The sequence below is a fragment of the Pungitius pungitius genome, chromosome 11 (assembly GCF_949316345.1).
Source record: "Pungitius pungitius chromosome 11, fPunPun2.1, whole genome shotgun sequence".
Classification (NCBI taxonomy): Eukaryota; Metazoa; Chordata; class Actinopteri; order Perciformes; family Gasterosteidae; genus Pungitius; species Pungitius pungitius.
In genome coordinates this window covers 14,389,504-14,416,855 of record NC_084910.1, presented here as the reverse complement: position 1 = coordinate 14,416,855, position 27,352 = coordinate 14,389,504, and the positions used below count along the sequence as shown (strand labels likewise).

General features: G+C 44.5%; 3 protein-coding genes across 6 annotated transcripts; 2 read left to right on the top strand and 1 right to left on the bottom strand.

The window, feature by feature from the left end:
• The first annotated feature begins 162 nt into the window (after positions 1-162).
• ttyh1 (tweety family member 1) lies at positions 163-17,391 on the top strand. 4 transcript variants are annotated; one of them, XM_037453501.2, is made up of 16 exons: positions 163-598; positions 1,115-1,262; positions 4,358-4,523; positions 5,831-6,060; positions 7,958-8,069; positions 9,029-9,363; positions 10,615-10,710; positions 10,824-10,896; positions 12,381-12,456; positions 12,614-12,669; positions 12,931-13,023; positions 13,131-13,223; positions 13,307-13,446; positions 13,943-14,110; positions 15,688-15,766; positions 16,288-17,391. In XM_037453501.2, the coding sequence occupies exons 3-16, from the start codon at positions 4,389-4,391 to the stop codon at positions 16,369-16,371; spliced, it is 1,770 nt and encodes a 589-aa protein (XP_037309398.2). In that variant the 5' UTR covers positions 163-598; positions 1,115-1,262; positions 4,358-4,388; the 3' UTR covers positions 16,372-17,391. The 4 variants fall into 4 exon arrangements, with proteins under 4 accessions (XP_037309398.2, XP_037309399.2, XP_037309397.2 ...); XM_037453500.2 differs by lacking the exon at positions 163-598 and having other exon boundaries at positions 680-1,262; XM_037453503.2 differs by lacking the exon at positions 163-598 and having other exon boundaries at positions 683-1,262; positions 13,943-14,003.
• A 62-nt stretch (positions 17,392-17,453) lies between these two features.
• On the bottom strand, positions 17,454-20,977 carry josd2 (Josephin domain containing 2). Its single transcript, XM_037453504.2, has 5 exons — positions 20,607-20,977; positions 20,343-20,476; positions 19,387-19,512; positions 19,077-19,271; positions 17,454-18,847 (listed from the first exon to the last, which is right to left on the bottom strand). Exons 2-5 carry the CDS (start codon positions 20,462-20,464, stop codon positions 18,736-18,738), a joined length of 555 nt encoding a protein of 184 aa, XP_037309401.2. The 5' UTR covers positions 20,465-20,476; positions 20,607-20,977; the 3' UTR covers positions 17,454-18,735.
• Positions 20,978-22,078: 1,101 nt separating this feature from the next.
• Positions 22,079-26,756, top strand: ube2s (ubiquitin-conjugating enzyme E2S). Its single transcript, XM_037454970.2, has 4 exons — positions 22,079-22,272; positions 23,516-23,663; positions 24,860-25,050; positions 25,149-26,756. Exons 1-4 carry the CDS (start codon positions 22,270-22,272, stop codon positions 25,506-25,508), a joined length of 702 nt encoding a protein of 233 aa, XP_037310867.1. The 5' UTR covers positions 22,079-22,269; the 3' UTR covers positions 25,509-26,756.
• Positions 26,757-27,352: the final 596 nt, after the last annotated feature.

Genomic DNA, 27,352 nt, shown 5'->3' with positions numbered 1-27,352 from the left:
CACAGAGCCTGTGTGAGTCAGTGAGTCTGCTCTCTGGCTCTACTGTTTGCTCCCTCGCTCGCATTATCTCCCTCTCTCCCTTCCCCCACTCTCATTCAGTGACACAGAAAAACCAACGCCGCCCCCTCCCTCTTCGCCCGCTCGCTTCTGCCCCCTCTTCCTCCGACACGCCAGACAAACGCCGTGCTGTTTTTACGCCGCTGTATCTCCGACGTGCATTTCTCGAATCGCCCACGAGCGTCTCCTTCATCTCATCACTTCTGTCACCTCATCCTCGGCCTCCCGGTCACCGAAGTCCGTGCTGATGCTGTTCTGCTGCCTCCACTGAGCACTGGTTTTGCCCCCCCAAAAAAGCCATTGCATGCCCCCCCCCTTCGCCTCCCCGCTCTATTCATTGTTCACACCATCTCTCACCCTCCCTCCTCTTTTCTCTCAGCATCAATCCCTGGGAACCCACTGTTTTCCCCTCTTCAGTATCTCATATTGGCTTCTCCTGCATCTCCCCCTGCCCATATATTCATCTATGAGTGCTTATTATTCTCACTGTGTTTCTCAGGCTGCTGTCGTAGGCAGGAGTTCACTATTTTGCACACAACATGTGAGTGAATTTTTTTTAAATGTCTATTTTCACCATTATCTCAGTAATCTGGTCAGGGTCCAGCGTGGTAGTCCGGACGGAGATTGGTCAGGTTGATGGGAGTGTTCGTGGGTGGTGGGTGGGGGGCTGGACCCTGCTAATCCCTGCTAACAGATTCATTATCTTCGGGCAATATTGTGTTGCTGCCGTGTTGTGCTGTGTGAAGTTGCTTGGGCGTTAAGCTACGGAGGACTACAATGCAACGATAAAGGGTCCCTTAGGGGTGTCTCCTCAATCTTAATCCCTCTCTCTCTCCCTCTCTCCCTCTCCCTCTCTCCCTCTCTCTCTCTCTCTCTCTCTCTCGCTCTCTGTCTCTTTCGCTCGCTCGCTCTCACTGAGAGCTCCTCTCTCATCCATCAACACAAGCACCTCTCCACTGTCACCAGACAAGCATTCAATTAGTGGCTATTTAGTATTCCAATAGCTGCAAGAATTATTGGCTCTTTTCTTTTTGACATATTTTTGGCACGTATTCAGGCTATTTTTTTCAGGAGGATGTTTTTTCGAGAGCATCAGGCGTTGACGGCCGGCAGTATAACCCTTTGAGTGGGTTAATATTTCACGGGCACCGGCGAAGGGGAGCGACGAGGAGGAGAGAGAAACCTCCCGACACAAGCCGACTGAGGTAAGAGACGGATCTCTCTCTCTATGGTTGATCTGGTGGGAAGATGAATCCTCAATCAAGATGATTCGATAAACGCAGATTACAACACATCACGGTGCATTGCTAATTTGGATCAATACTCATCTTATTCAATCATGCTGGATAGATAGACTATTGGATGAATTTTGCAGAATCCGTTATCTGATTGCATTCAATTATTGGCTCCCAGTTATTGTTTAATTTGTCTCACATTTCCTGTAAATGTGTTTTTTTTTTTTTTAATCTGCAAGCACATTTTAATATTTGATCCTTTATTAGTTTGTTCTGCTGGACGCGTGGAAGCATTTTGTCATCATCATCTTGTAATGCTGGACTCTTTCACCGAAGCACTGATTCGCTGTGACTTGCCGACGATGAGCTGCACTCACTTACCTTCGGTCAGCTGCACTCACTCTGAAGGTTCATTGTTGCAGGGCTGAACATTCATTTTGACATCAGTAGATACAACTAAATGAGCACACTCCATGAAGATTAGTTTCTCCTGGCTGATGTAGTGTGTCAAGGGGCTGTAATTTTCTCTCATAAACCACACTCATTAAGGTTGTTGATGACAGGATGTGACTGCTGTGGTTGTAATGTGAATCGTAAAAGATTTTATGTGGCAAATTTGGAAATGTGCAGGATTTCATCAGCAAAAGGACCATATTGGTTCCTCATCCTGCTCAAGAGGGTTGCCTTGAAAAGATGAAGGCGGAGATGAATTTCTTGTGCTAAAAATGATCCTAAATTCAGCTGACAGAGAAGCCTCAGCCTCCTTCTCATTAGCTGCCTCACAAAATGGCCCTCTTCTTTACATTCCCACATCATGGAGTCTCGTATCACGCAAGTGGTTTCACCCTCCGAGTTGTCTGAGCCCTGTGCACGCTGAGCGCAGCTGAATTATTCCCATTCTTTGTTTTTCTTCATTTCTATCATCGAGTAAAGGTATCTCACGGTTCGGAGAGAGTCGTTAGTCTCTTCGCCTAGAGCGTTTTTTTTTCTTCTTTTCTTCTCCACCGACTGAACTCAAAGTCCCTTTTCTTTGGCCTCAGTTGTAAAAGGCATCATATTAAGCTGGCGGGAGACATGCCGTCAAGTGGAGACTTCCTATCTGTGACAACTGCTGAGTTGCTGCTGGACCGCGACCTGCCGCCTCCCCTCGCTTCCATCGGCCCCTCATTAAGTTGCTCCAATAACTTTGTGGGTTGCTGGAGAATCCCACCTGAACTTTGACCGGAAGTCCGTCACCACTCTGTGTTTCTTCTATATACATCTTGAATAGATTTTTTTGTGGAGAGTGTCCTCCCGCCTGCTGTGTGATAAACAACTTTATATGGTGATGTCATAAATCACAGGAAATGCCTTTCCATACTGTCCCACTTTATTGTGGCCGATGATCACAACAGGAGGACTGATTCTGCTTTGATTGTGGAAGTTGTCCCTAGTTGTAATTAGGCCTCTAAAAAAAGCTTTAATTGTCTACAAAATTAGATAAATGCACGCCTATAAACGTTCCCCGCAGCTCCTAATGAGCATCTACTGTAATGAATTCACTCAAGATAAATGGCCAAGAAGGAATGCATACATTTTCGCACTGTTGATGTGCGGTGGACAGATGCAACACTCATGTTTGCGTGTGAACCATCACGTTCAGCACAATTTTAATAAGGGAAAGGGAGTGTTGGCAATGATTCGATTTGTGACAGTTGGGCTGCTGGAACCATTAAGGTGAACAGGCTTATTGTAATGGGCTTAAAGCCGCCCTTTCTGGCCACTGGGCGAGCTGTTAACTTGTTCTGAGCTATGAACGCCCCAAATCTGAATGGGAAGTTGTCTGGCGTTGACATGTGGCTGTATCTAAACTCTACAACGCACAAATGAATAGCGATAGTAAAAGGCCTCAGCAGTGTAGAATGTTGCGTAACAGCTGCATGAGAAGATAACAAAAGCCTTTAATTCAGAATCTTTCTGACACCATTGCATCATATCTTTTTCACTCTATAATGTCGAATTGTATGTGTCTATAATATCAGCATTGAGCTGTATTTACGCCTTAGTGCTGTCGTTGTGAATGGGTCTCTGTGCTCCCCCCTCTTGAGCTGTGTTGAAATGCTCCTTTCTTAAACAGTAAGGCGCTCACGTCTCTGATTCTGGACAGCCGGCATCAGGAGCCGACCAGGCTCTGGTCTTGCCCCCCCTTCCGCTCCCCCTCCGCGCCGTCGTTGTAATGAGTGTTCCAGTGTATGTTTTGTCTAACCGGATTTGCCCTTTGTATTTACCCTACTTTCTCCCCCTTAGCCGGCTTTAGTAAGCAGCGGTTAATGATGCGGTCAAATAGAGCGCGTTTTGTGTCATGGTCCTGTTAGTGTATCATACAGTGTTCTTCTCCTGCATTTACTCTGCCCAGAAGTCTTCTTCAAAGACCTCATACACCGCCTATGTAATCCATTCTGCTCCAATGGCAGAGACCCCTTCATGGGGTTAAGAGAGAGGCCCATTTGTTACAGTCCTGTAATCTCTCTGGATTCAAGGCAAACCCCTGAAAAAAAGGCTGCTAGTAACAAAAATGATCATTTAACTTTTGATCCCGTTGTTGTTTCAATCTATGAAGCTAATAAAAAAAAACTAAGAAAATACTTGAAATGCTTGAATCAGAAGGTGCTTCACATGTTTGCTCATTTATTAAATAATTGATCAGTTTGAGCTTTAAGGACATTTCATGCTCAATAAAACAAGGCAATTTTCCGTTTGCAGGTAAAGGTAATAACAAGTTAACCTTATGAAATGATATTGGAACTGATCTCAGATCACTAAAACCATTTGTACCTGAAGTGTCACAGGCGGAAACACACCGGATTTAAACTCCCAGGAGCCGGTTTCAAATAACTGTTACTGACATTCTGACCCTCACTTGGAACAGGGGACCACCGGTCACACATTGTGACGGAGGAGGGACGTAGGAGCCCGAGAGCTCGCAGTGACCTCCCCTTCCACTCGGCTCAGGAAATCCTTCCGCTCTCCTCTGCTCTTACTTCACGTCCTCGCTGCCCTCATCCTCCTCTCCTTCCCTCCCGCAGGGTGGAGAAGGGGGACCAGTTGCAGTAGAAAATGGATGCCATGACAACGGTGCCCAGCTACACCCCGTCGCTGTGGGTGAGATTGTGTCATGCCCTCCCCCGGCTGGACCTCACCATGGAGATGAAGGACAACATCTTTGTCCCAGACAGCTGGGAGTACCAGCAGGTAACGGATGCCAGCCACGCCACATGCTGTCCTTCAACTGTCCAATCTGAGGGGCCACATCGCATGATGTTTACAGCCCTGTCGCCCCATTTCTACAGGTGCATTAAATTGCTCCATAAGGCCCTGAATGTGACTGCGATCTGCAGAGCTACGATGGCATTTGCAGCCCTTTAAAAAAAGCTTTTCATGCCAACTCATTGACCTAATCATTAGTGGGAAGATTGCACGCGTCCCCTCCAGCAGCCCCTTGGCTCACATCTAACCTTTGGTCATTTTCTACCTTGATTTAGATGTTTCAGTGCTCTTTCATGCCACTTACTCTTCTACCTCTGTGCATGAAAAGCAGAGATATTTCATGCAACATGGTTTCATGGAGCGTATGAGATTCAGCATGGTCCGCCGGCAGCTTTATGCACTCTGTAGTTTCTGCTTTTCAAAATACAAGAATTCATCCTTCTTCTCTTACAACTGGCTCTAATGTAATAAACTGCTCCAGCCAGCAGTGTTATCCATTCAATTATCCATACGAACAGAAAGACAAAAGGGACTGAAAGTGCTCCGAGTGAGAGAAGGAGAGAGGGAAGAACTAATGTGAGGAGGATGCCCAACAGAAGACCGGGCACAGAGGGAGGAACCGAGAGAGCGAGGGGGCTAGAGTGGGAGTGAGCGAGAGTGGCAGCGAGTGTATTTAAGTAGGTCACAGATTATTAATAGAGATTCAGTGGTGTGGATAGAACGAAAGAGAGGGATAGTCGGGGAGGGAAAGAGAGTGGCAGCGTGGGGGAAAGAGGTGGGGGTGGAGCAGCGGGGAGGGGCTTTGGACTAGCGGGAGGTGAGATCGAGTAGAGGGAAGGTGGAGGAGTGACGGACGGGCAGATGGATGAGGGATAATACTATAAATATGTGTTGGAACAAAAAAGCATTTCAGTAATGTTGACTTTATGACATGGAGCCTGATCAAAAGCAAAATCTGATATGGCTTAGTGACTAAAATATTCACTGTGATGCAGATCAGGGGTTCGTGGGTTAAAGCTTTTCAAACATGCATGGTCTCAAATTAATTCCCATCTTTGTTAATGTTTGTTGCATGCGGTGTCTATGTCTATCCATAGCGATTTTTATGCCTATTTGAAGCACAAAATTGATATTGTCCTACATTTTTAATACCCATCTCCTACTTGGGGCAGGACCGTATGACAAGCTATGGATTTAACAGGATTAGCTGGTACTTTACCACTAAATGGAATTAAAGTTCCATTTTTCCACATTCACTGACTCATCCTGTCTTTTCTTCTGTCTTTTCTCAGACTCTGCTGGTTTTGTCCAGTTTATCAGCCATAGCTCTGGTCATCTCCCTCCTGGTGGTCCTCTCTTTCCTCATACACTACTGCTGCTGTCACCGCGGCGACCGGAGCGAGGGATCAGAGGGGGAGGAGGAGGATGAAGATGCCAGCACGGGTCACGGTTACAGCGGGAAGAAGGGGCGGGGCATCTGCTGTGTCACGTGGGTGGCGGTGGCGTCCGTCACGCTGTGCTGGTGAGAAGGAGGCGTCATTACAACAATTAGCAGTGATGTTGATGGAATACGTACTCAGATCCTTGAACTAAAGCATAGGTCCTGCATTTTAAGTAGTACTTAAGAAATAGTACTTAATCAGCAAATCAGTATTTTCTAGCTCTAGAATGATTTATTGGTAAATTTTTACTTTGAGATCAAACACTTAGCTACACCTCAAACTGTAATGATAATGTATGTAAAAAATATTATTTTTTATAGTGGTAGTCCATGATAGAAGGCAAGACTTGCACTTAAAGTGGTGTATTTTCTGATTGTCTTACTATTTTTAGAAGAAAACTCAAAGTATTTACTTGCTAACCGCTAACCTGATTATGTTCCCTGTTTCAAGTCTTTATGCTAATCTTATGGTAGCTAAATGTCGCTTCATGTTTACAGTAGTGACACAAGAGCGTCACTTCTCATCTTACTCCATGCAAGAGAGCAAATGTGATTTTTTTAAATGTTGAGTTTACAGGGTAAATCATTTTACTTTCATGTGCTTATTTCATCTGGTCAGGTAAAATATTGAAAAGTAACTTGAAACTGTAGCTTTCAAAAAAAAATGCACCAAACAGTAAAATATTTCCCTCGGAAATGTTGTGAAGTTTACGAATTTAATAATAAAAGCTAGAAATTCTCAACATTTTACAGTCCTTTGACTAGAAGAACAACAGGGCTGTGAATCACCATCTGTCCGCTCCCTCACACAGTCACCAATGTCACTGGAGAGGAGGCCCGGCTGACCTCTGACCGTCCCGTTAAGTTACTGTTTATCGACCACAGGCCTGCTGTGTGTGTCATTCTGTGTGGCTGGACATTGGTGGTTTCCCCGTTGCTGTGTGTGTGCGGATGATCTCAGCTCGCCCCGGCCGACTGTACGCCGTCATTTCCCCCATCAGCGCTCCCCTCAGGTCTGGTGACCGCGCAGTCATCAAGTCAGTGCCCTGAATCTGCATGGAACTTGTTTAGAAATGCTGCATGACATCCGTCCAAAACTCTCTTGTAAAGAGGAAGTCACGGAGGGGGAAGCTCGGCGGCCCATCGGACTCTTATCTAAAGCTACAGGCCCGGTCATGAGCTATAATAAAACTTCAGTGCGATGTAATGCTCTGTGTAACCCGGTCCATTCCCTGCTCGTTGATATGCACTTTTACTGCTACGTCAAAGAACATAATGTGTCAGAGATGTGATTTCAGCTGAAATAACGATGTCATTATATACCCGTCTCCTCCCCCCTATGGACCGTTATGTAGTCCTCTCCTCCTCTGGTGCTCAACATGAGAACTTTCTGCGCTAGACAAGATGAAAAAATAACGCTGCAGTTTACAGTTTTGGAAATATTTCTTGTCACATCCTTTTCTGCAGATGGTGGGCTTTTTGTCACAAGCCCAAAAACAGCCATTTGACATGCAGCGGCATTAGACAGCGTCCACATTTAGCAGCTTGAAATGCAAAGCACACAAACACAGACGCACATTCCTCCTCTTCCTTTCCCCCCTGCTTTCTAATCTGGGTCACATACTTTGTGGGAGATTGGGTCATACCATTCCTCTTGGGTTTGAGGGGATTTGATGAACATCTGGCCCAAGCCTTAATCTGAATATTTGAATAACAGAAAGATGTGTAAACATGCCGCTCTGTTTAACATTACAAACATTTTCCTTGCTGAAGCTTAACGGTTGAGTGCTAAGTGTCAGTTTGTTCCCATCATCTGTTTACTCCTTCCCCTGCGTTCCACTGTTGGTCTGCTGATCCGGAGCAACGTCCCATCCTTTCCAGCTTTCACATTCACATTGAATTAAACATTAGATTTAACACACAAGTATACACATCCCTCAATGTTGTCATGTTTGCTTTTTTCCCTCTCGTTTTGCAGTGTTGCCATAGGCATTGGTTTCTATGGCAACAGCGAGGCTAATGATGGGATGTATCAGTTGACCTCGTCTCTTCTCACGGCCAATTATACGCTGGCTTCTATCGATCTGCTGGTGAGTGTTGCAGTTCCACAAGTAAACTGTAAAAGGAAGCCTGCGTGTGTGTGTCCATGTGTGTGTGTGCGTGTGGGGGGGGGGGGGGGGTTGGGGGTTATGTGTGTGAGTCTGCATGCTCATGGTCACATGGTTTTCAGAAAGAAAAATCAGATAAAAACCCGTTGTTTTTCATTGATTTCCTTTGGTCAGACAGCTGTTTGTGTGTCAGACTGCTAAACGTCCTCCCACTGTCGAGGATTCAGGTCAGGGGAAATGAACACAGATGATAACTACTGAATGAGTGGGGGGGGGGGGGGGATGATGCATGAGTTAATGAGTTCATCTCAGAAACATCTAAATAAATAGAGCAGGGACATCCTCCGTTCCGCTCAATGAAGAATAAGTCAGCACTTTTTAGTCCTCTCTACATCTCACTGCATCCACATTGGGAATCTTTATAGAATTCCTTACTCTTTTTAAAAAGCAATTTTGTTTATGTGAAAGCACAAACATTCTGTTATGACATACAGAATTAATAAAAGAAAAGATAAAACAGAAAAGAAACAGCCCAAGAAAAATGACAGAAATTGAATAATACAAGATTGAAGCTTTCTTAAAAAGCAATAGCTTTACACAAAATGCGTGAATAACCCCTTTATGAACGAGACTGATATTCATTGTGATTGCACAGTCATACCAAACCATGTCTCAAAGGTTCATACCACTGCAACCTACAATCCATCTTCCCGTAACCAACTTTTTACCAAAACTAAAAAAAAATTGTGTTTTCAAATAAATGCGAATTATTTTCTACTTTAAAAAAGTACTTTACAAATGGAAAATTGTGTGTTGAATTGAAAAGTGACGGACACGCAATAGCAACGGCTCGTAATCTTCAGTCCTCTTTCCCCATAACAAAACCACTTTAAACTGACAACTGCATCCTGAGAATCTTCCTCTGGTTTCCATCTGCCAAGATTTCCGACACAGTTTCCGGGCTGCAGCTGTCCGTCTCGGGCCCCCTGACCTCCATGGAGGAGCTCTTCACCGGCAGTAAACCCTTCCTGGCGTCAACTCGAAACTGCCGGAGGTTGTCGGAGAACGTGATCAACCTCCTCTCCTCCATCTCCATGGCCCGGTCCAGCGTGGACGCAGGCCTGGGCAATGACAGCATCAGCGGCGCCTCCATCGTGCCTCTAACCCCAGCACCTCCCTCTGTGGCCCCCACGGTGGTGCCTGCCGGCGGCCTCATGCCCAGCCCCTTCTCACCCGGCTGGGCGGCCAACACGCTGATGGTCAACGAGGACTACAGGTGAGGACGCGGTGCGGATCTGCATCTGACTGGCAGATAGACGTAGATCTGAGACCATGATGACCAAAAGGCAGGCTCGAGGGTTTTCCAATAAAATAGATGGCCTAACTACCTTTGTCTTATGAAACAATCTGGATTCTTGTTCTTCTTGGTTACAAAAGCTCACAATCCACTTTTACTGCTCATTCTGCTAATTACACAAGGCAGCTGTGGCTATAAACACATACCTTCCATTGTCACATGTGTTACTGATTGCAAGTTGTAAAGCAGAAGCAGGAGTTAAAATATAGCATATTTTATGCTTATTTGAGTAAAAAGTGATCATTTACAAAATGATTCAACACTGTATGTGCTTTGCACATTTTTATAACTGAACTGCTTTGCATCTAGCACCCCGTTTCTGAAACTTTGAGCGTGCAAGCAAATATTTACAGTCTGGCAATAAATTAAGTTATTAAGCAGATTTGTGGGACCATGAACCACCTGCATCAGTTCTGCAATATTCCACACACTGTCTGTTTATCAACATTTTTGACAGTGTTGAGGCTCAAATTGGCTGAGGTTGTTGAGAATAAAAACCTTTTTTCAAAAGGGACCAAATGTTCTGGCTCATAATAGTTCACTGGGATGATTTTATATTGCATAATAATAATAACGTCATGAAAGCACTGCTTCCCATAAACTGACCACACAAAGGAAAGACAAAGAATGTAATTTTCCCCTTCCTTTAGGGGTGAAGTGAGGTTCAACATAGACCTCACTTCACAACTTCCCAGAATTCTGTGTCTGCAGGTAACGCTGACTCAGACACATATAAGAAAAAAAAGATTGGGTGGAAAGATGTGATGAAACAAACCAATTTACAACATCAGCAAGAACATCCCGGCTAGGATGTCTAGTAAACACTAAAGTACATACACAGGGCCAAGCTTAAGATTACAAATGAAGATGGAGGCGAGTAGGTAGACATGTTAACTGTCTTCACAAACCTCCAGATCGTCTCATCCAACATAAAAATGTACACCTTTGATGAAAATGAGAATAACATAAAACTATAGGCAATAGAATGAAATTAAAATAAAAGTTCCTACTTTTAAATGTTTGGCAGCATTAAGACAACATATCATAGCAATAGTACTATTGCACCGGTACTAGTACTGCTACTGTACTATATCGGTCTGCACAATTCAAAGATTAACAATAGAATAACTTTTTTTTAACATTGGCTGTTTGTGTGTTTCTTTGTTACAGGTGGCTATCGTACGTGTTGTTGCTACTGCTGGACCTCATAGTGTGTCTGTTCATCCTGCTGGGACTGGCCAAGCAAGCCCGCTGGCTGCTCATCCTGTGAGTACACACAAACTCACACCGTTGGATTGATGGGCGGGGGGGGGGGGGGGGGGGGGCGGGCAGGCGGGGTGCATCTTGGCTAAAGAGTCGCTTGCTCTTCTCCTCCACAGGATGACCGTGCTGGCGTGGCTGGCTCTCTTCCTGAGCTGGGGCTCCCTGGGCCTGGAGACAGCCACTGTGGTGGTGAGTAGACCCAGAAAAAAATCAGAGGCCAAGGGCCGGAGAGGAGGGGAGCGGGGGGATGAAGCGCTGGACGAGTTGGAAGTGAATGGGACTGTCATGGGAGGGATGAGCTGGCCCCAGCTAATGGGGAGAGAGTTACAGGATGCCGAAGCAATGCATGTGTGTGTGTGTGTGTGTGTGTGTGTGTGTTTCTGGTTTCTGGGCCCATTGTGCTCAACTGTGAAAAGATCCGCCTCCTAGGGAACGCTGCAGTCGTGGCAGGCGACCAAAAAGGCAGGAAAATGGGGCAGAGATTAAAGATTCAATGCGCGTGTACAGAAGGGCATTTGTGAACAAATTGCGTTTGTGCATTAAAAGTGCGTGTTTGTCGTGTAAGTGTGTTTGCAAGCGTGTGGGCGTTAGGCCTCGAGCAGAAAAGATGGAAGATGGAGAGAAGCGCTTTCAACAGGACGCGGGAAGGGAGAGGAAGAGTGAGGAAGAGTGCCTTCCCAGATCAAGAGAAGGAGAGAGAGAGAGAGAGAGTGACAAAATGGGTAAACCATCAGCTCGCCATCGGTGGCGCGAGATGTGAAGCCGCCGCTGTACTTTGGCCCCTTGGGGCTTCAGACTGAGCCTGCAAGAAGGTGGAAGTGCGAGTAAATCCTCTGAAAGAAAAATTCCCAGACATGCTGCTGGATAATGTTCTGCTTTTTACCGCCTGAACGTGACCCCCCTGTCACATTTATCAGGAACAAAGCACACTGAGAGTTTTTTATTTCATGTCTCAAGAAGAGAAGTGCCCTTTTTGTGTCTCCTCTCTGATCTTTGGTCGATCTCTCTGAGGAGAGGAGAGGGTTGTCTGAAGAAGGACAATGGCGCCTGTTTTTTCTGCACCGCCGCCCACTTTTTTAAGAGACCCAGTGTTATGTGGCGCTGGCGGGAGACGGTCCCGAAGCCTTTTGAGTCCACACAGAGCCGCTCTGTCCGTGGTCACTGGCCGGGGTAACAATGGACCAGCTGTGTGGCGGCTCGCTTCATTCCGTCCTCCAGGGGCCGCCACCCGAGTCCGCGCGTGGCTCTCTCGCGCCCTCTGCTGGTCGGGGCGACATCAAGCCGAGACGGCGTTTGTGGCTGAGAGCATCGTCTATATATTCATTACGAAAATAATGAATATATAGGCCAGCATGATTTGGAAAAAACGGGTCAACGAAGGGGAGGGACGTTGAGTGAGGGAGCTAATGGAAAGAAGAAAAAAAATCAGAGCGCAGGACTGGTCTATCGATGGCAGCATGTGAGGCAGGCGGATCAATATCTGCCACCATATTGTGGGGCGCTGTCAGATATCTGAGGAGGTAAGTGTGTCAGTTGGTCATGGCGTCTACTAACTTTTTCCCTTGTACATCATTTTTCTCTCGAATCATCCTCTTTCACCTCATCCTTCCGTCTCTCTCCCGCTGTGGCTTTTCCCTTTTTTTTTGTTGCTTCCTCTCGCTCTCCCCCCTCAGGCCCTCAGCGACTTCTGCTCGGACACAAACACGTTTGTGGTCAACTCCACCCACTTCAACGCTGGGACCAGCTCAGGTGCAATATTAACCCATTTCTCAACAAAGTTGTTTCCCATTTCTGCAATTGATTTGACTCCCCACTGTGCGTATGTCAGCACAATCTAATGGAATGAGTTCAAAGTCCCCGCGGCTTTTCCATTATGCACTGATCCGGTGTTTTTCTGGCCTTTCAGACGTGCTGGACTATTACCTGACCTGCAGCAGGCGCATGAACAGTCCGTTCCAGCAGGTAACGTGACCTCCCGTCAGTCACATGTCTCATGTACACACACGCACTCTTACCCCGGTTGATTTAAGTGAACAGGTTGCGTGTCAGACTTGCTCAAGGACAAATGATTTGAGGACAGAAGGCCCAGCTGTTACTGCTTCTTTTTTTCCCTTAAATGATTTGCTCCGCAGATAGATAGCTGCTGGCTCAACATACTAATGGTGTATTCGAGAATGAATGCAAATTAAGGCGGCTTACCCCTACCGACTTGTTGCTCCGCAGCTGCTGACCCAATCGCAGAGGGCACTGTCAAACATTCACACACACCTCTCCAGCCTGGAGAGAAACGCTCTCACACAGTTCCCCAAAGCTGAGGTACGTCATCGATGTCCAGACATGAAGCTTAAGTGAAAAAATTCCAAAAAGTCTTTTTAGGTATATTTTTTTACTTCTCTTTTGTCTAAATGTTTTCGTCACGGCAGAAGTCCCTCAGGGAGGTTCAGCAGATCCTCAACTCCACGGAGGGAAACTTCCATCAGTTGGTGGCACTGCTGAACTGCAGGGGTCTGAATAAGGTAACAAGCAAAGCAAAGTAATAAGCAATTACTAAAGGACCCATTCTTCTCCTTCATTGATATATATATATCCATCGCTTCAGGACTACATTGACTCTTTGAAAGGCCTGTGCTACGATGGGATGGAGGGATTGCTCTACCTCTCCCTGTACTCTTTCCTCTCTGCTCTGGCCTTCACGGCCATCCTCTGCTCTCTGCCCGGCGCCTGGAGGAGCTTCCCCAGGTGAGACAGAGAGGGTGAAAATCTCCATTTAGTGCAAAGATGACGGTACCAGTGGTCGCTCTCATTTTCTCATTCAGCAGGTAGTTGGCTCCAGGTACAGTGAAGTCCACGAGAATCGCCTTCCAGCGCCATCAGCTAACAGCAAGATTGTATTAGACAGGATTACAGGATTTTAACTTTAAATTTCACAGTTCAGAACCGTTATTTCTTTACGGTAATTTACTTTAAAAACAACATACGGTAAAATACCGTTGGCTGTGGTTGCCAGAAATTCACCGTAAAATAACTTGAACTGTCAAATTTACAACGGCCAAAAAAACATACCGTAATGTCTAATACGTTGACACTGTCAGAGATGTCTGGTCAGATGTCTTTAGAAAGGAACCGTAAGAATGAATACAGCAGTGAAGAGAATACGGCATAAAGGCATTGTGGTAATTGTTGTTTGTTCCTACTGACACATGCCCCCCCCCTCTGTCTCTTTCATGGTCGACAGTGAATCAGAGGAGTACGAAGACTCGGACAGCGAGAGTGAGGACCCCTTCACCTCCCATCAGGCACGTAGACAGACGGCCTCGGGGTCTCAGCGAGGGGCCATGGCCCCCTTCTATAATTACCCGGGGGCCGGGTGGACACCCCCGTTTTCTAGCGCACCGCCCCTCCCGTGAGTAACGCAGACACTCAGACACACAGACAGACAGACAGACAGAACCAGGCCCATGAGTCCCTTGCAGGAGGAGGAGGAGGAGGAGGAGGAGGAGGAGGAGGAGGCTGCTCCTAGACACACTTTGGCATAAAGCTGGTGCTTTGTTGTCGGGATTTGTAAGAAGGCCAGGATGTACACAGAGCATACTAAAACACATACAGACCAACATTGCGCTGTTAAGATGTTGTTTTTGTACAGACACATAGTCTTTTTGGTAAAAGAAATCCCCCCCCCCTCCCCTCTCTCCCAAACAGCATGTTCAGGATAAATCCATAACAGATGTTGTCAAGTTATCTTTAGGACAAAGTAGTTGAAGGGCAGTACACTGAGCTAGGTCCACACACCTTTGTATAGGGACGTAGTGCAGACCACAGAGCCGCCAGGTTAAGCACATGCACTGCAGACAGACACACAGACAGGTCATTGTGGACGAGAGTGTAGGCAGAGAAACAGACACAACTCCAGAGGTCTGTCTGTCTGTCTGTGTGTCTGTCTATCCGTCTGTCGAGCGTTCCCGGACAGACGGCGTAGGCCCGCTCGCTCATTCTCACAGATTCCGCTCTCAAATGGCGTCCTGTCTCCTAAACAGTAGTAGACTACGGCTGTGTTGGGGGGAGGGTGTCATTGACGAGGCGCCGCGCTCGTAAAAAAAAAAACTCCGACGATGCGAGGCTCGGGTTGACTGTAGGTAACCAACACCCCCCCCCCCCACGCCCGCCTCCAAAAAACAAGACCACGGCACCCCTCTGCATCACTCTCATCTGTCTCCTCACCGTGTTGTCCATGTCTCTCTAGTTACGTCTCTATCATCTGTCCTTTGCTCTACTATCATACCTCATCTTCCTTTTTCGGTTCTCCGTTTTCTCACTTTTTCAAATTTCCTCCCTCGCTGATGTCTCCAAGCCTAGTCAGAGCTCTGAGAAACCCAATCGTTGGCTATTTAACTCCCTAATCTCGTGCCAGCTGATCATCTTGACTGCTCCCATATCTAATGTTAACACAACAAACACAAGGATACTGACTCAATCGAAGTGTCAAGGCTCAGAAACTCGACTAGCACTGAAAATACAGCCCACTCCTCTTGCTTTTAAAGCTTCCTGCGGTTGATCACGCAGATAATGAGATTAAATAGGAAAACAACATTTTCAGCTGAAATGGGACTGATAAGTCACACCCATCTCCAAATGGATGTAATTGTAGATTATTGTATAAATGCGGTTAGGGGTGGGCTGTACGCCTGCTGCTGGTGCTCTCAGTGCCTTGCTCGAGTGCCAGTAACACTAATGCCTACTAGTTTTCGTTAAGTGCTGTCTTTTCCGCACTATATTTCTAACCGCTCTCTCTCTCTCTCTCTCTCTTTCTTTCCTGTACCTATCCTTCGCTCCCGTCACCCCACCACCACCACCACCACCCCCCCACCCCACCTTTTCTCAATGTGTCTCACCCCTGTGTCCCTCTCTCCTTCATCCTCCTGTCCCCCCCCTCTCTCTCTCTCTCTCTCTCTTGTGTCCTTGTCTCTTTCTATCTCCATACAGGACTCCAAACGTTTCCTCCAATGGCAACCCTGGCTATGAGAGCCTACCCTTGACTGACAGGCAGTCCCCACCCCCCTCTGTGAGTTCCTCTGTACTTGTGACGCCATCGCAATCTGTGCCATTGTCTTATCGCTGCTGTCTGGTGCACGCGCTCGCTTTAATAATCAGTCGCAACCGAACTAGAATGGTGACCTCGAGAGACCCTGTGGGCCGGCCTTTTTTTTTTTTCTCTTTTCGATGCTTCAAAACCTGAAGAAACAAAAATGCCACTTTGCACATTTTCCCCGTTGTTGATTGTATTCCATCTAACTCTCTGTTACTAACATACATTTGGGAGCTCTTCATGTTTTGTTTTCACTATCTGGCCATATAACACAGCCCCTTTTTTGAGGAGGGGAATAAAGTAAAGCAGTAATTTTGCTTCTATTTGATAGATTCAAAACGGTTAATGTTCTGCATGAACATGCTGTATCTTGTTGGTCAGATAGTGAGCTAAACATGTGCTGTCTTCCGCTCTGGAGTTGAGCACCTGTGAATAACACGTTTTGTTCTTTCTCTCCCTCGGACCATCGCAACCTCTCTGCTGTTCTGGGCGTACAGTACTCTCCCAGCATGCTGACTGGTTACGGGGGAGGTCAATCACACCCAAACCCCGCCCATTCGAGGAACCTGTACTCACGTTGATGATTATTTTTTTGTTAGGAATTGTATAGAAGAAAAGAAAAGTTTAGTTTTCATATGAATGGACACTTTACTGAAATGTAAAAAATAAACTAATCTAAATAAAAGGAATGCTAGGTGTGAATTCAAAGTGCGTAATGTCATTAGCACTGAATATTATTATTATTATTATTAGAAGCACTTAAAAGAAACAGGTCGAAATGGACTGTTGATATAACCGACAAGGACAATGCTGGTAGGATGGTTGTGCAAATATGAACCAAGTTGACTTGGTCTAAATTGTTTCCCCTCGTCTGTCCAAACTCTGTGTAAACTGTGAACAGTGGTGAGGAAAACCAGAATGGTATTGACGTTACTACGTTGTAGTTTTATATTCTTAAATGTATAAGTACCACCAATTCATTTTTAAGTTTTTATATGAATATTGTTGTAGAAAAACACTGGCACGTAGCAACAAGACACATTTTTTTCTGTGAATGGTTAATGCAGTTCCTTCACTTGGTATATTGTTTTTTTTTTTTTTTATTATAACTTTTTTTATAGGTGGCAATTCTGTATTTTCCTGGTATTACCATATGGTATTCTGTATATCTCACTGTCTATAATATCTGAATAATCATGAACATGTGCTCTTTAAAAAAAATACTTGAGGGCTACGAAGACCCTGTTTTAATGATTTAATTGAGAACTACAACTGCCACTTTGGTCTTGAGTGGAGAACTACAAATCCCATGCAATGACAGCAGGTACATAGCAATATGATTCTTGCTACTGGTGCTGCAGTAGCTCTACCGTAACTAGCAATAATAACCATGTATAGCACTGGGTTTATGAGATCTCTCCAAGATGTTTTGTGTATATATGGTCTGGTATGTTGGAGATTTCATTGAACACCCCCGTCCTTGCCAACTGACCTTGTTAACCCCTTGAATTGAGTTTGTATGGTTATCAATGCTCCTTTTGAATGGCATCCTTTTACACTCAAGAGTCTAATATAAATAAAAATTAATTCAATAACCTTCACCTGGTCTTCGTCGTGTCTTCAAGTCAATGCAATGCGAGTAACAACCAAATAGCTTCATGTGTAAAACAAAAGGTCAAAGTTTAATATAAATAGGTTTCACCGTTACAAACCTTGGAGCTTAGGTTCATGTGTGAGTTTGTCACTAGTGTTTAGCAGAGACAGTGCTCCTGTTATTCTGGATATGCATAGATCCAATGGAGAGACAAAATACAAACAAATTTTACATAGTCATACAACCAGTGTTTTTGCATATCTAAAACAAATGTAAAATAGTAGATTTTATTTTCCTGCAACTGTTCCTTTAAGATATAAAACAAAATACAATTTCTAGCTTCTTTCATTCATATTAAAAGCATGTCAAACTCAACCTGGCGACTTGAGACCTGGATTAAATAGATCCCTGCCAACGTCCTGTCTGCTTTCAATTTCTCAAAGCTTTATTGTTGTGTGATTTAGCTTCGCTATCACACGTCAATGACATCACTTATCGTGATCACCATGTTCATTCCGATGGGTTAAAGATCTCAAGCCCACTAAATGAAGAAAACAAAAAGGCAGCCAGGAAGGCAACAAAACACATTCTAAATTCTAAAAACTGTGGCACTCTGTGACAAACGTCTACAGCAAAGTTGTAAGAGACGGGGAAAAAGCAAAGACACTGGCTGTCTTTCAATGTCCCAGGTGATGCCTTCACAGTACCTGTGTCTGTGAGCGCACATACAAAAACGAGCAGGGTCAACTTATCCAGCTGCAGTGCATAGAAGGTTTTGCATAATGGTTGTGAGTAGAGAGGACGCTGCTTTTGACATCACCAGCTTGTAGCCACAGCAGATATTGATCGGATTGTGTCGACTCGATGGTAATAGTGACAGCGATACCATTTTGACCTTGGTTATGTTTGGTACTCAAAGTAGAGCGGATGTCCTTACTGCAGATGTTTTTTCATGCATGAAAACTCCAATCTCTATCATTTAAAAAAAAAGAAGTAAAAGTTCAGTCATAAGCCACAGGTCAGCATTATCTAACAAGCCCACATTTGCTTTAAGCTGCTATCTCAGATCTCACCTTCCCTGTGTTAAAAACAAAGGTACTAAGCATGGACAATGCAAATACATGGGTCATATCAGAGTAAAGGCCTTCACAGATATTACAATCAAACAGTTCTTCATCTCAGGAGTAAACATCGTTCGCTTCTCTTTGGAATTTCCTGTGTGTAGATATCAAATGTATTTTAGTGCATTCCCTGAAGAGTTTTTTGCAATGAGGTTTTTTATTCTTTTTTTTTTTAAGTCCGTCATCATCCCAGAGGATGTTTTTTTTCCAGTTTGTACTGTCCCAAAGCGTCACTTCTCTGGGTTGTCGGCGTTCAGCCACGAGCCGTCCTCCTCCTCCTCCTGCCCGACGACCAGGAGCATCTCCGCCACGTCCTCAGACAGCTGTTCGCTGAGAAATTTGCTGAAAGAGAAAACAAGGAGGACAAAGCCTAGAAGTCAGAATGACGCGGACGCAGACGGAGGGCAGAATACTGCTCCCACACAAACAAACGGTGAAGTAAGGCCCATGTGACCCCTTCGGGTGGGATGACTCACTCGCTGAGACAGAAATGGAGCACGGGCACCGAAGCCGAGGTTTGACACAGAGATCACATGTCCGCTCTGAAAAGACATTTTATGCACATTCTTACCGTAGTTCTGCTTCTCCCCCGATACAGACGGGACTCTTCAGTTTGGAGTCCAGGTTGTAGTACTGTCCATTTACTTGTCGAACAGCGAGCCAGTGTCGCCGTCGGAGTGGGAGGGACATGAACCCCAACGACACCCGGGATGGAACATTTAGGATAAAACCCTGGACCTTTGGCACGCAAAGGCTCTGCACCGTCCTAAGAAATGGAATGTTAATGCTTTTAATGTTTAAACACCAAAAACAAATCAGTTACTGTATCTTTATACCGAAAAAAAGGCCAGAATATAAGTACAAAGTAATGTTTCACTCACCTGCGTTTGTCCCACCACACTGCAGCCAGTTCCCGGCTCTGCAGTGCCGCCATGATGACGTTGACATCGTAGTTTCCTGTACCTAACACTGAGCGGTGAGGGTTCACCACGCACTGTGGAGCCAGCCTGCACAGAGAGAGAGAGAGAGAGAAAGAGAGAGAGAGAATTAACATTTCAAAGCAAATCCACCACGTATTTGATGCAGCCTCTTCTCGCCAGGTCTGTTTGGTGCTCTGAGGTTTTGTTTTCGCTCTACTCTTGTGTGAACAACCCCCCCCCAACGTCTGTAATCAACTCTCACGCCTAACTTCCATGGATTTACATTTAGGCCTTTCTTCAGAACTGCCCGTCATTAATCTTATTTGATTCTAACCACCTGGAAAACGTTTCTGTGAGTCAATGAAGGCACAGGGCCGCCTGCAGGAGATTCTTTAGGCAAGGTCACAAGCTTACCAAGGATAGTGACCCGTGTTGTTTCAGTCAATTAAGTTAGTAAATGGAGGGGCTTCTGCTGTGTGAAATTGCACCACTGCTGTTCTTCCCTGAAGGGTCACAGAATATTCCACCGCACACTGAGTAAGTGATACGTTCACTCTCAGTTGACCCGCTCCAAAAATGTAGGCATGGGTATCACCTCAGGCGCTCTCTCTTAAGTTAAGAAGATATCTATGAGACCAAAAAAAGGAAGTGATGATACATGCAGCTGCATAACGGTTATAAAATAACTGTTTGATAGGGAGGCTATAACCAAGCTGTGGGGTGACGTAGGGCGGAGTTCACATGGGGGGAAATATTCATTTGTATTATTATTATTATTACTATTTATTTATTTATTTTTAAAGCCCATGATGGATCCATGTGTGTGTTAATGGTAATTAGCTTTTTTGGGGGGGTTAGGGTTCACACAAAAAGCAGCAGCAGCAGCACACCGACACATCCCGACAACGTTACCCCACCGTTTGCAGATGTCATCGGCCGTCTCCTTGGTGAACACCAGCTCCTGGAGCACGTTGTTGAGTGCGTGGATCGCGCACAGCTCCAATCGTTGCTTCTCGTGAAACACGTCTCCTTCGCTCATGCTAAACGCTCTCTGCACACGGCAGAGAAAGAAAAGAAAAGAAAAGGATCAGCCCCGTTATAACGACTAGCTGGTGTTATACTCCAGATAACGCTAAGCTAGCTAACGTTAGCTAGCGATGATTTAAGAGCCGTTAGCTTACCGTTAGGGCCGCGGGTCCGGTTTGGCTTTGGCTGTTTGCGTGTTTTCCCGAAACAACGGCAACGAGAACTGTTACTAATTCAAAGCTGCTGCCCTGCTGATAAAAACTGCTGCCCAGACATTGGACGATGCTGGAGTCTGACAGCTGGCTCCAGAAACCGGAAGCAGATCCCTTGTTTTCTTCCGATGTTGTTGTTGTTGCTGTTGTTGTTGTTGTTGTGTGGTTGTCAGGCCCGTGTAAGGCATTTGGGAGCACCCGGATAATTCGTTGCTTTTGAGGTTTAAAATAACAGTAAAATAAACTATGATGGAGAGTCCTCTGTTTTTCAGTGATACCTCAGAAATGTGGACGTTATGTTGAGGCGCCCTCCACTGTTGAGCCGTGGTATTGCTCATGGGAAGGATACACACACACACATACAGTATATATATATATATATATATATATATATATATATATATATATATATATATATATATATATATATATATATATATATATATATATATATGTGTGTGTGTGTAGATTTAGAGTCCATTGTCTTCAATACCAAGATATTGCTACTTCTCTAAGAAGAAGGCAGAGCTTTATAAAGATGCAACCAGTTGCAAAATGGTTAACAGATACGTATTTGCACTCTTGGAAAGGTATTTATGCCCTCAATGCAACTGGTTGGCAGTGAAAGGGGTTCTTCAATTTCCAGCAATACGAAAATGTGTTTTTTTGTTGTTTGTGTGTGATAAAAGTGTGGGTTTGTTGTGTCGCATTTTATTTACTCCTTCTTGTAATACAAGCTAAACTGTAATTAACCAAATCATACTGTCTAGTAGTGTCAAGTAGTCAAGTTGGAGTAGTAGCAGGTTTATACCACCAATCTGTAAATTTAAATACGTAAGATCTTTCAATTAACATTGTACTGCCGTAATTTGGTTATTTTGGTACATGATATTCAACAACAATCCCATAAGCCATTGACACTTTAAAACTTTTGCTTTTCTTTCTAGTTACTAGAAGAAACCAGATTGTTTTTTAACCTTTTTGATTTTTCCTGTTTTCTTTGTGTTCTGAGTGTCCGAGTGTTTTTGTCCTGGCAACTGAATATATCCCCATTTGTCTTTACACTTGCTTCCTGTGAGAACGGTGGTTTATATTCACATGCTTTTAGATAGCCTGCAATTTTGAATTCAGCCTTGGTTTTGCCCAACTCATCAAATACCATAAATGTTTCTCCTCGCTTGCCCGTGTTTGAATGTGATGCAGTGTCTTTCATTTTAATTCTGAACATTAAAATATGAACATAGTTCTTTTTAACACTTTTCAGGGGTCTGGGGATTTTTCAAATAGACCTATAGCTGACTAGCATTAACCATGTTTTTGATTCTGTGTGGCTGATAGGGCTTTCACCTGTGACGCGGTGACATTACTGTATTTTGATTGGCTCGGGGATTCTGACGTGTAACATCATTAAGGGGCTCATTGGTCGGTGTAGTAGGTTAAACTGAGGATCGTATTTTTGTTCCTGTGTCAACGAAAAGAAGAAAGAAGAGCACTCAGTGAGACCCGGCCAAGTTTTTACCTTAGGAATTTTTTTAAATTACGCAAAGGTCTCATCATATCTGATTCTAGCTAGACATTCACCACCTCGGCAGAACCCCATTTGAAGATGGTAAGTCGGGTGGCCGAGGGTAATGCTAACGGCTAACATGAGTAACTGCTAGCTTGATCCGATGTTTAGCCGTCGCCAGTCGTCGAGCTTTTAAATTGGTTTGTGACTACTTGTGAGTCTCTGGCGTTAATTATAACGCATCGGTTTACAGTTGTTTAATGAAGTATATAGATGCAAGATATTTAACATTATATCGTACATTTTGCAATCATTGAGCAGCGTTTACATTAGCGTCATCAGATGGATGCTAGGCTAGTATGGCTAACGGTAATGAAACACTAACGTCACGTTAAAGTTCCCTATAGATTGTAACGTGCTTACTGGGTGGACCAACCACCTTCCCATCACGGGGATGCTGCCTAGCCATCATGATAGTGTCAATGCCTGATACGTAAATTTAGTTTTTTCTAAACTTTGTTGAGTTCTATAGGATAGCATTACGTACGTGATGTAACGTTGGTGTTAGACTATTGAACCAGCCTTAACACCCTTTGGTTTGTTATTCATAGCAGTTGATTTGATTGTAAATATGCTAACGTTACATGATTAAAGGCAACCTAAGAGAAAAAACTAAATTCACCTAAAAACCACCGACCGTCCGCATCAGAGGAAAAAAATGGACTAGTCTAATGATGTTTAATCTGTTTTATATTTTAATATTAAAACGAAGTAAATAGAACATGTAATCAAATTGGTTAGCTTATTCTGGAGTTGATTGCTATTAAATCCCTATAAATTACCATTTTATGTTCTTTAAACCTCTAAGGCATTCTGATTTGGGTATGCAAGAACTAGTAATTAGTATGTACTAATAGTACTTTTCAAAGCTGATACCTGTCTTTTATTATAATCACTTCCCATACATTATATTGTTTGTTTTCTATGAATTTCCTCTACATTAGCGAGTAAGTTGAATGGTGTTGGTAATCTTAAAAACTGGGTTCAATGTATATTAATTCCTGACGTTTCTCAGAAAGACTGCTTGCAAGTAGTTTTCTGTACGTGGCTCAGTTCAAATAATGTTGTTCATTAGCTGTTACCAATAAACAATGGGTCCTGTGCAACTCTCAAACGAGATGAGAAGGTTCGCCCCTTCTGCTGCTGTTTATGTTTCACCATGCAGGTGAGTTTCTGGATCAACCCGCACGACGACGGGGCATTTACTCGCCCGCCCCGTCTCTGTGGTTGAGCTCTGCAAATGCAAAACTCGAGCCGATTAAACCATCTTTCTGTTTCTCTACAGAACTCCAATGTGGAGAATTTACCTCCTCATGTTCTTCGCTTGGTCTATAAAGAAATATCCGCCTTAGCAGCAGACCCACCTGAAGGCATCAAGATTTATCCCAGTGACGAAGACATAACAGAGCTACATACAGCGATCGAAGGACCAGGTAAGGATTGCAACATGGTGTCGTACCAAACTGCCATTGACCTTCATAACTTAAAACAATAGAATGTTTGACAATGTAGACAGTTTATTGAGCATGCAGGTCTTCGGTTTTGTCTTTTATGGTATCTTTTCAGGGTGTTTTTTTTTCTTCTCCCAATCATACACAGCAGGGCTTTTTACGTCTTGAATGAAATTATTGAAAGGTCGTTACAAATAAATTCAAACTGAACTGGTCTTTGATTCAGATGTATGTTCCTTCTGTATCATATTTGTATAATATAATATAATATAATATAATAGTCAGACCCTCAGCTGCTACGTTTCTATGATGGCTAAAATGTAACGCGTGTGTCCTCAACTAAGTTTATACCAAAAATGAGGCCAGAATATGCCTACAGCAGTACGAAGTGATGTTTCACTCCACACTGCAACCAGTTTCCCTTTTCTTCCTTTTTTTTAACATAATTTACTCAATTAGTGAACAACTTCGTAAAACTTGTATTTCTGCATCAGTTTTACAAAGTACAAATTGTTTCCTTTCCAGGAGCTTTGTGTCTGATTTTAGATGTTGCTAACAACATGTGAGAAACATAACCCCCTTAAAGCACACAGTGGTCCCACTGTGTGCTTCAGTCGTGGTATTGGGAAGTACGCCGTGAAGCCCCAGGCACTTGTTCACATTTCGTTTACTCCGTCACATCCCAGCATGTCTGCATAGTTTCTTCACTGGACAGACTTTGGTATACATATTAGATATTTGCAAAATATTAGGGTTTCCTCCAAGGCTTTAAATAAAGGCTTCTACAGTTTTAATGATGACATTGAAGTTGGAAAAGAATATCTCAATCTGTATCATCTATCGTTTAAATAGTTTACTGGATGTCCTTTGTATTGACATCACACAGATTAGGGTAGCTGGTTATGTTTGTGGCTGGAATGCTTGGAGCATGACAACACGGGACGTGCAGTTAAATGACTATTGGCTCATCAAGTTTTCAGGGTTACTAAACAGTATGAGAATCATGGCAACAAATTAACATTTATCAATAAGTAATTGATGTGGTTGTATCCGAAACCCAAATTAGCGTAATTCAGTTTTTACTCCTGAGTGCCAGCACAACATATGTTTTTTTAGAGATCAAGTTTGGCATAGCGTGGACATATTGCTCATGAGATGAATTCTTTATGCTTTGACAGAGGGAACTCCGTTTGCTGGTGGCGTTTTCCGAATGCGTCTGGTCCTCGGGAAGGACTTCCCTGCGGTTCCACCCAAGGGGTATTTCCTGACCAAGATTTTTCACCCCAATGTGGGTCACAAGGGAGAGATCTGTGTCAACGTGCTGAAGAGGGACTGGAAGGCAGAACTCGGCCTCAGACATGTCTTACTCGTAAGCAGAGCCCTCGGTTCCCCGCCGTTCACCGGCCATCTGTGTGGCTTCACCACTTCTAACATTTGAATCCTCTCCTTTTTAATCCCCTCCCGCAGACAATCAAGTGTCTTCTCATCCATCCGAATCCCGAGTCGGCTCTGAACGAGGAGGCCGGGCGCTTGCTGTTAGAGGACTATGCGGAATACGAGTCCCGTGCTCGTCTGCTCACAGAGATCCACGCCATGGGCGCGTCCTCCGGGGAGCCTCAGGATCCCAACGACGGCCCGCAGCCGAAGAAGCACGCAGGGGACCCCCTGAAGAGAGCAGGACCCAGCGCGGCGGCAGTGCCGGCATCTCTGGGTAACGGGGCTAACGGAGCCAGCACCACCAGCAGCAGCAATAGCAACAGTAGTAGCAGCACTAATGTAGCAGGGAAAAAGAAAGCCGACAAAAAGCGTGCGTTGAGGCGACTTTAATACCTCTGTCAAATTCTCAGTGTGTGCGTGTGTTTGCGAGCGAGAGAGAGAGAGTGTGTGTGTGTGTGTGTGTGTGTGTGTGTGTAAATATAAATATTGGCGTGTGCTGACAATGGCTTTTGTTCCTCCTTTTTTTCCTGACTCTTTGTACTAACTGTCCACTTTGTACTCTTACCGTGAGTTCTGTTTTGCCCACAGTTTGTCCTGTTGGCACAACACCTTTGTTAATTGTTCCCATACCATCCGCAGTGTTCTGCCCTGGGTCTAGTGTGTCTGATTAAGACTGGAAATGGGCTTCACTGTGCAAAACACGACCTCCAATGTCTGTACATTAACGAGACTTGACTACTAGTGTCTCGGGCAGGATGACGACTCTCTTTGAAGGGTTTCTTTGTTAATGCTGCTGTGATGGTACTGTGTACTGCTCAGCAAAGGCTCACCTGTAAGTCCAAAACAGGACGTTGCTCTTAATAAAAGTCAGGTTTTCAAATGGGACACAGATCATGGTAGAAGTTGCTGAACAATTGTGCAAGAAGTCTGTGGGTTCACTCTTTGGATAAAAAAAATCTTGTTAATGTCACACAAAATTATTACATCTTTTTAAATAGTATATTTCGTATTTTGGTCTCGATGACAAAGGTATGGAAACACCTGTAAGAGGTGTGATATGCTTTACATGGAATCTAAGCCCCCTTTTTTAATTTTATTTTCTAAAATGGTTTCACTGTCCAGTATTTACAAATGTTTATAATTGACATGTTTATATTGAGCTGTCTTGTGGTTGTGTGTGTGTGTGTGTGTGAAGACCTAGATCAGTGACCGAGGGAACAGGGTAGTTTGCCTGAATACTTTTATTAAAAAAAAGAAATGATCTAATTTCCGTATTAAGCATTCAGTGGTGTGACTCGGTTATCCCAGCCTCCCTGCACAGCACTACGTGCTCTCAAAGAGACCCGTCTGCTGCCAGCTACGTGGGCACCTGAGACAACCTCTGCAAGGAAAAACTTCCAGGTTTGAATTGGAATTTGTCACTTTGCCGTTTCACTGGCCAGCAGGTTTTCTGTCTCTCACACATACTACATTTCTCAAGGAAACACACTGAAGCGCTGTCTTAATTCTGATGGAAACTGTGCCTCCGCATCTCCTGTCATTGTGCGGACTGTTGGCTGGATATTTTGTGTCCATTTTAAATTATTTAAATTAATAAAACATTGAAATACAAGTGAAATTAAAAATGACTATTTGCTCTTTCAATTTGAGGGCCATTGGGTGCGTAATTATTCTTGATATCGGTACATGTGTATCCGCAACGTTCGGTACCACTATTTCCACTTTGTGTTTACGGTGGTCTCCTGTTCTGCAGTGATGGAATGAACCATCACAAGGAAATTAGTAATCGCATCCACCCCAGCAAACCAGCGAGGGAAAGTGCACCCAGTAGAGCGCCACTGGACCCTCTAATGAAGGGCTCCACCAGCCTCCGCTGCACACGCATGCAGCAGCCCACCCACCTGTGCACAAATAGCTGCCTGCCATGCAGGTAATTATCAGGCCCCTCTTGTACACCTGGGGGTCCACGTGACCCCTATGCACCGTTTGCAAATAACATTTGGGAAGTGCGGACCTCCCTCAGCAGGTATACACTCACTCTTCTGCAGATGTATACGAATCTGTTCTCGCGTGTTCGTGATCAGACCAAGAGGGCGTGCACGCGGGTCTCCCTGCATCCCACCGCCCACAGTGAAATGGTGTTCATTAGGATTCATCCCGAGGCCTAATGTGTGATCACTATGTTCCTCAAGTCCAAAAATCATTCATGATGCGGAGATCGTGAGGAGGCAGTG

What these genes read in the sequence shown, in the direction of transcription:
- josd2 (XM_037453504.2), bottom strand. Translation starts at nt 20,464, where the DNA reads ATGAGCGAAGGAGACGTGTTTCACGAGAAGCAACGATTGGAGCTGTGC. An exon ending in GTGTGGTGGGACAAACGCAG is followed by an intron (nt 19,272 to 19,386) that starts GTGAGTGAAACA and finishes TCCATTTCTTAG; the next exon opens with GACGGTGCAGAGCCTTTGCG. An exon ending in GGGGGAGAAGCAGAACTACG is followed by an intron (nt 18,848 to 19,076) that starts GTAAGAATGTGC and finishes TTTCTCTTTCAG; the next exon opens with CAAATTTCTCAGCGAACAGC.
- ttyh1 (XM_037453501.2), top strand. Translation starts at nt 4,389, where the DNA reads ATGGATGCCATGACAACGGTGCCCAGCTACACCCCGTCGCTGTGGGTG. An exon ending in GCGTCCGTCACGCTGTGCTG is followed by an intron (nt 6,061 to 7,957) that starts GTGAGAAGGAGG and finishes CTCGTTTTGCAG; the next exon opens with TGTTGCCATAGGCATTGGTT. An exon ending in GCCCGCTGGCTGCTCATCCT is followed by an intron (nt 10,711 to 10,823) that starts GTGAGTACACAC and finishes TCTCCTCCACAG; the next exon opens with GATGACCGTGCTGGCGTGGC.
- ube2s (XM_037454970.2), top strand. An exon ending in TACAGCGATCGAAGGACCAG is followed by an intron (nt 23,664 to 24,859) that starts GTAAGGATTGCA and finishes ATGCTTTGACAG; the next exon opens with AGGGAACTCCGTTTGCTGGT. An exon ending in GCCTCAGACATGTCTTACTC is followed by an intron (nt 25,051 to 25,148) that starts GTAAGCAGAGCC and finishes CCCCTCCCGCAG; the next exon opens with ACAATCAAGTGTCTTCTCAT.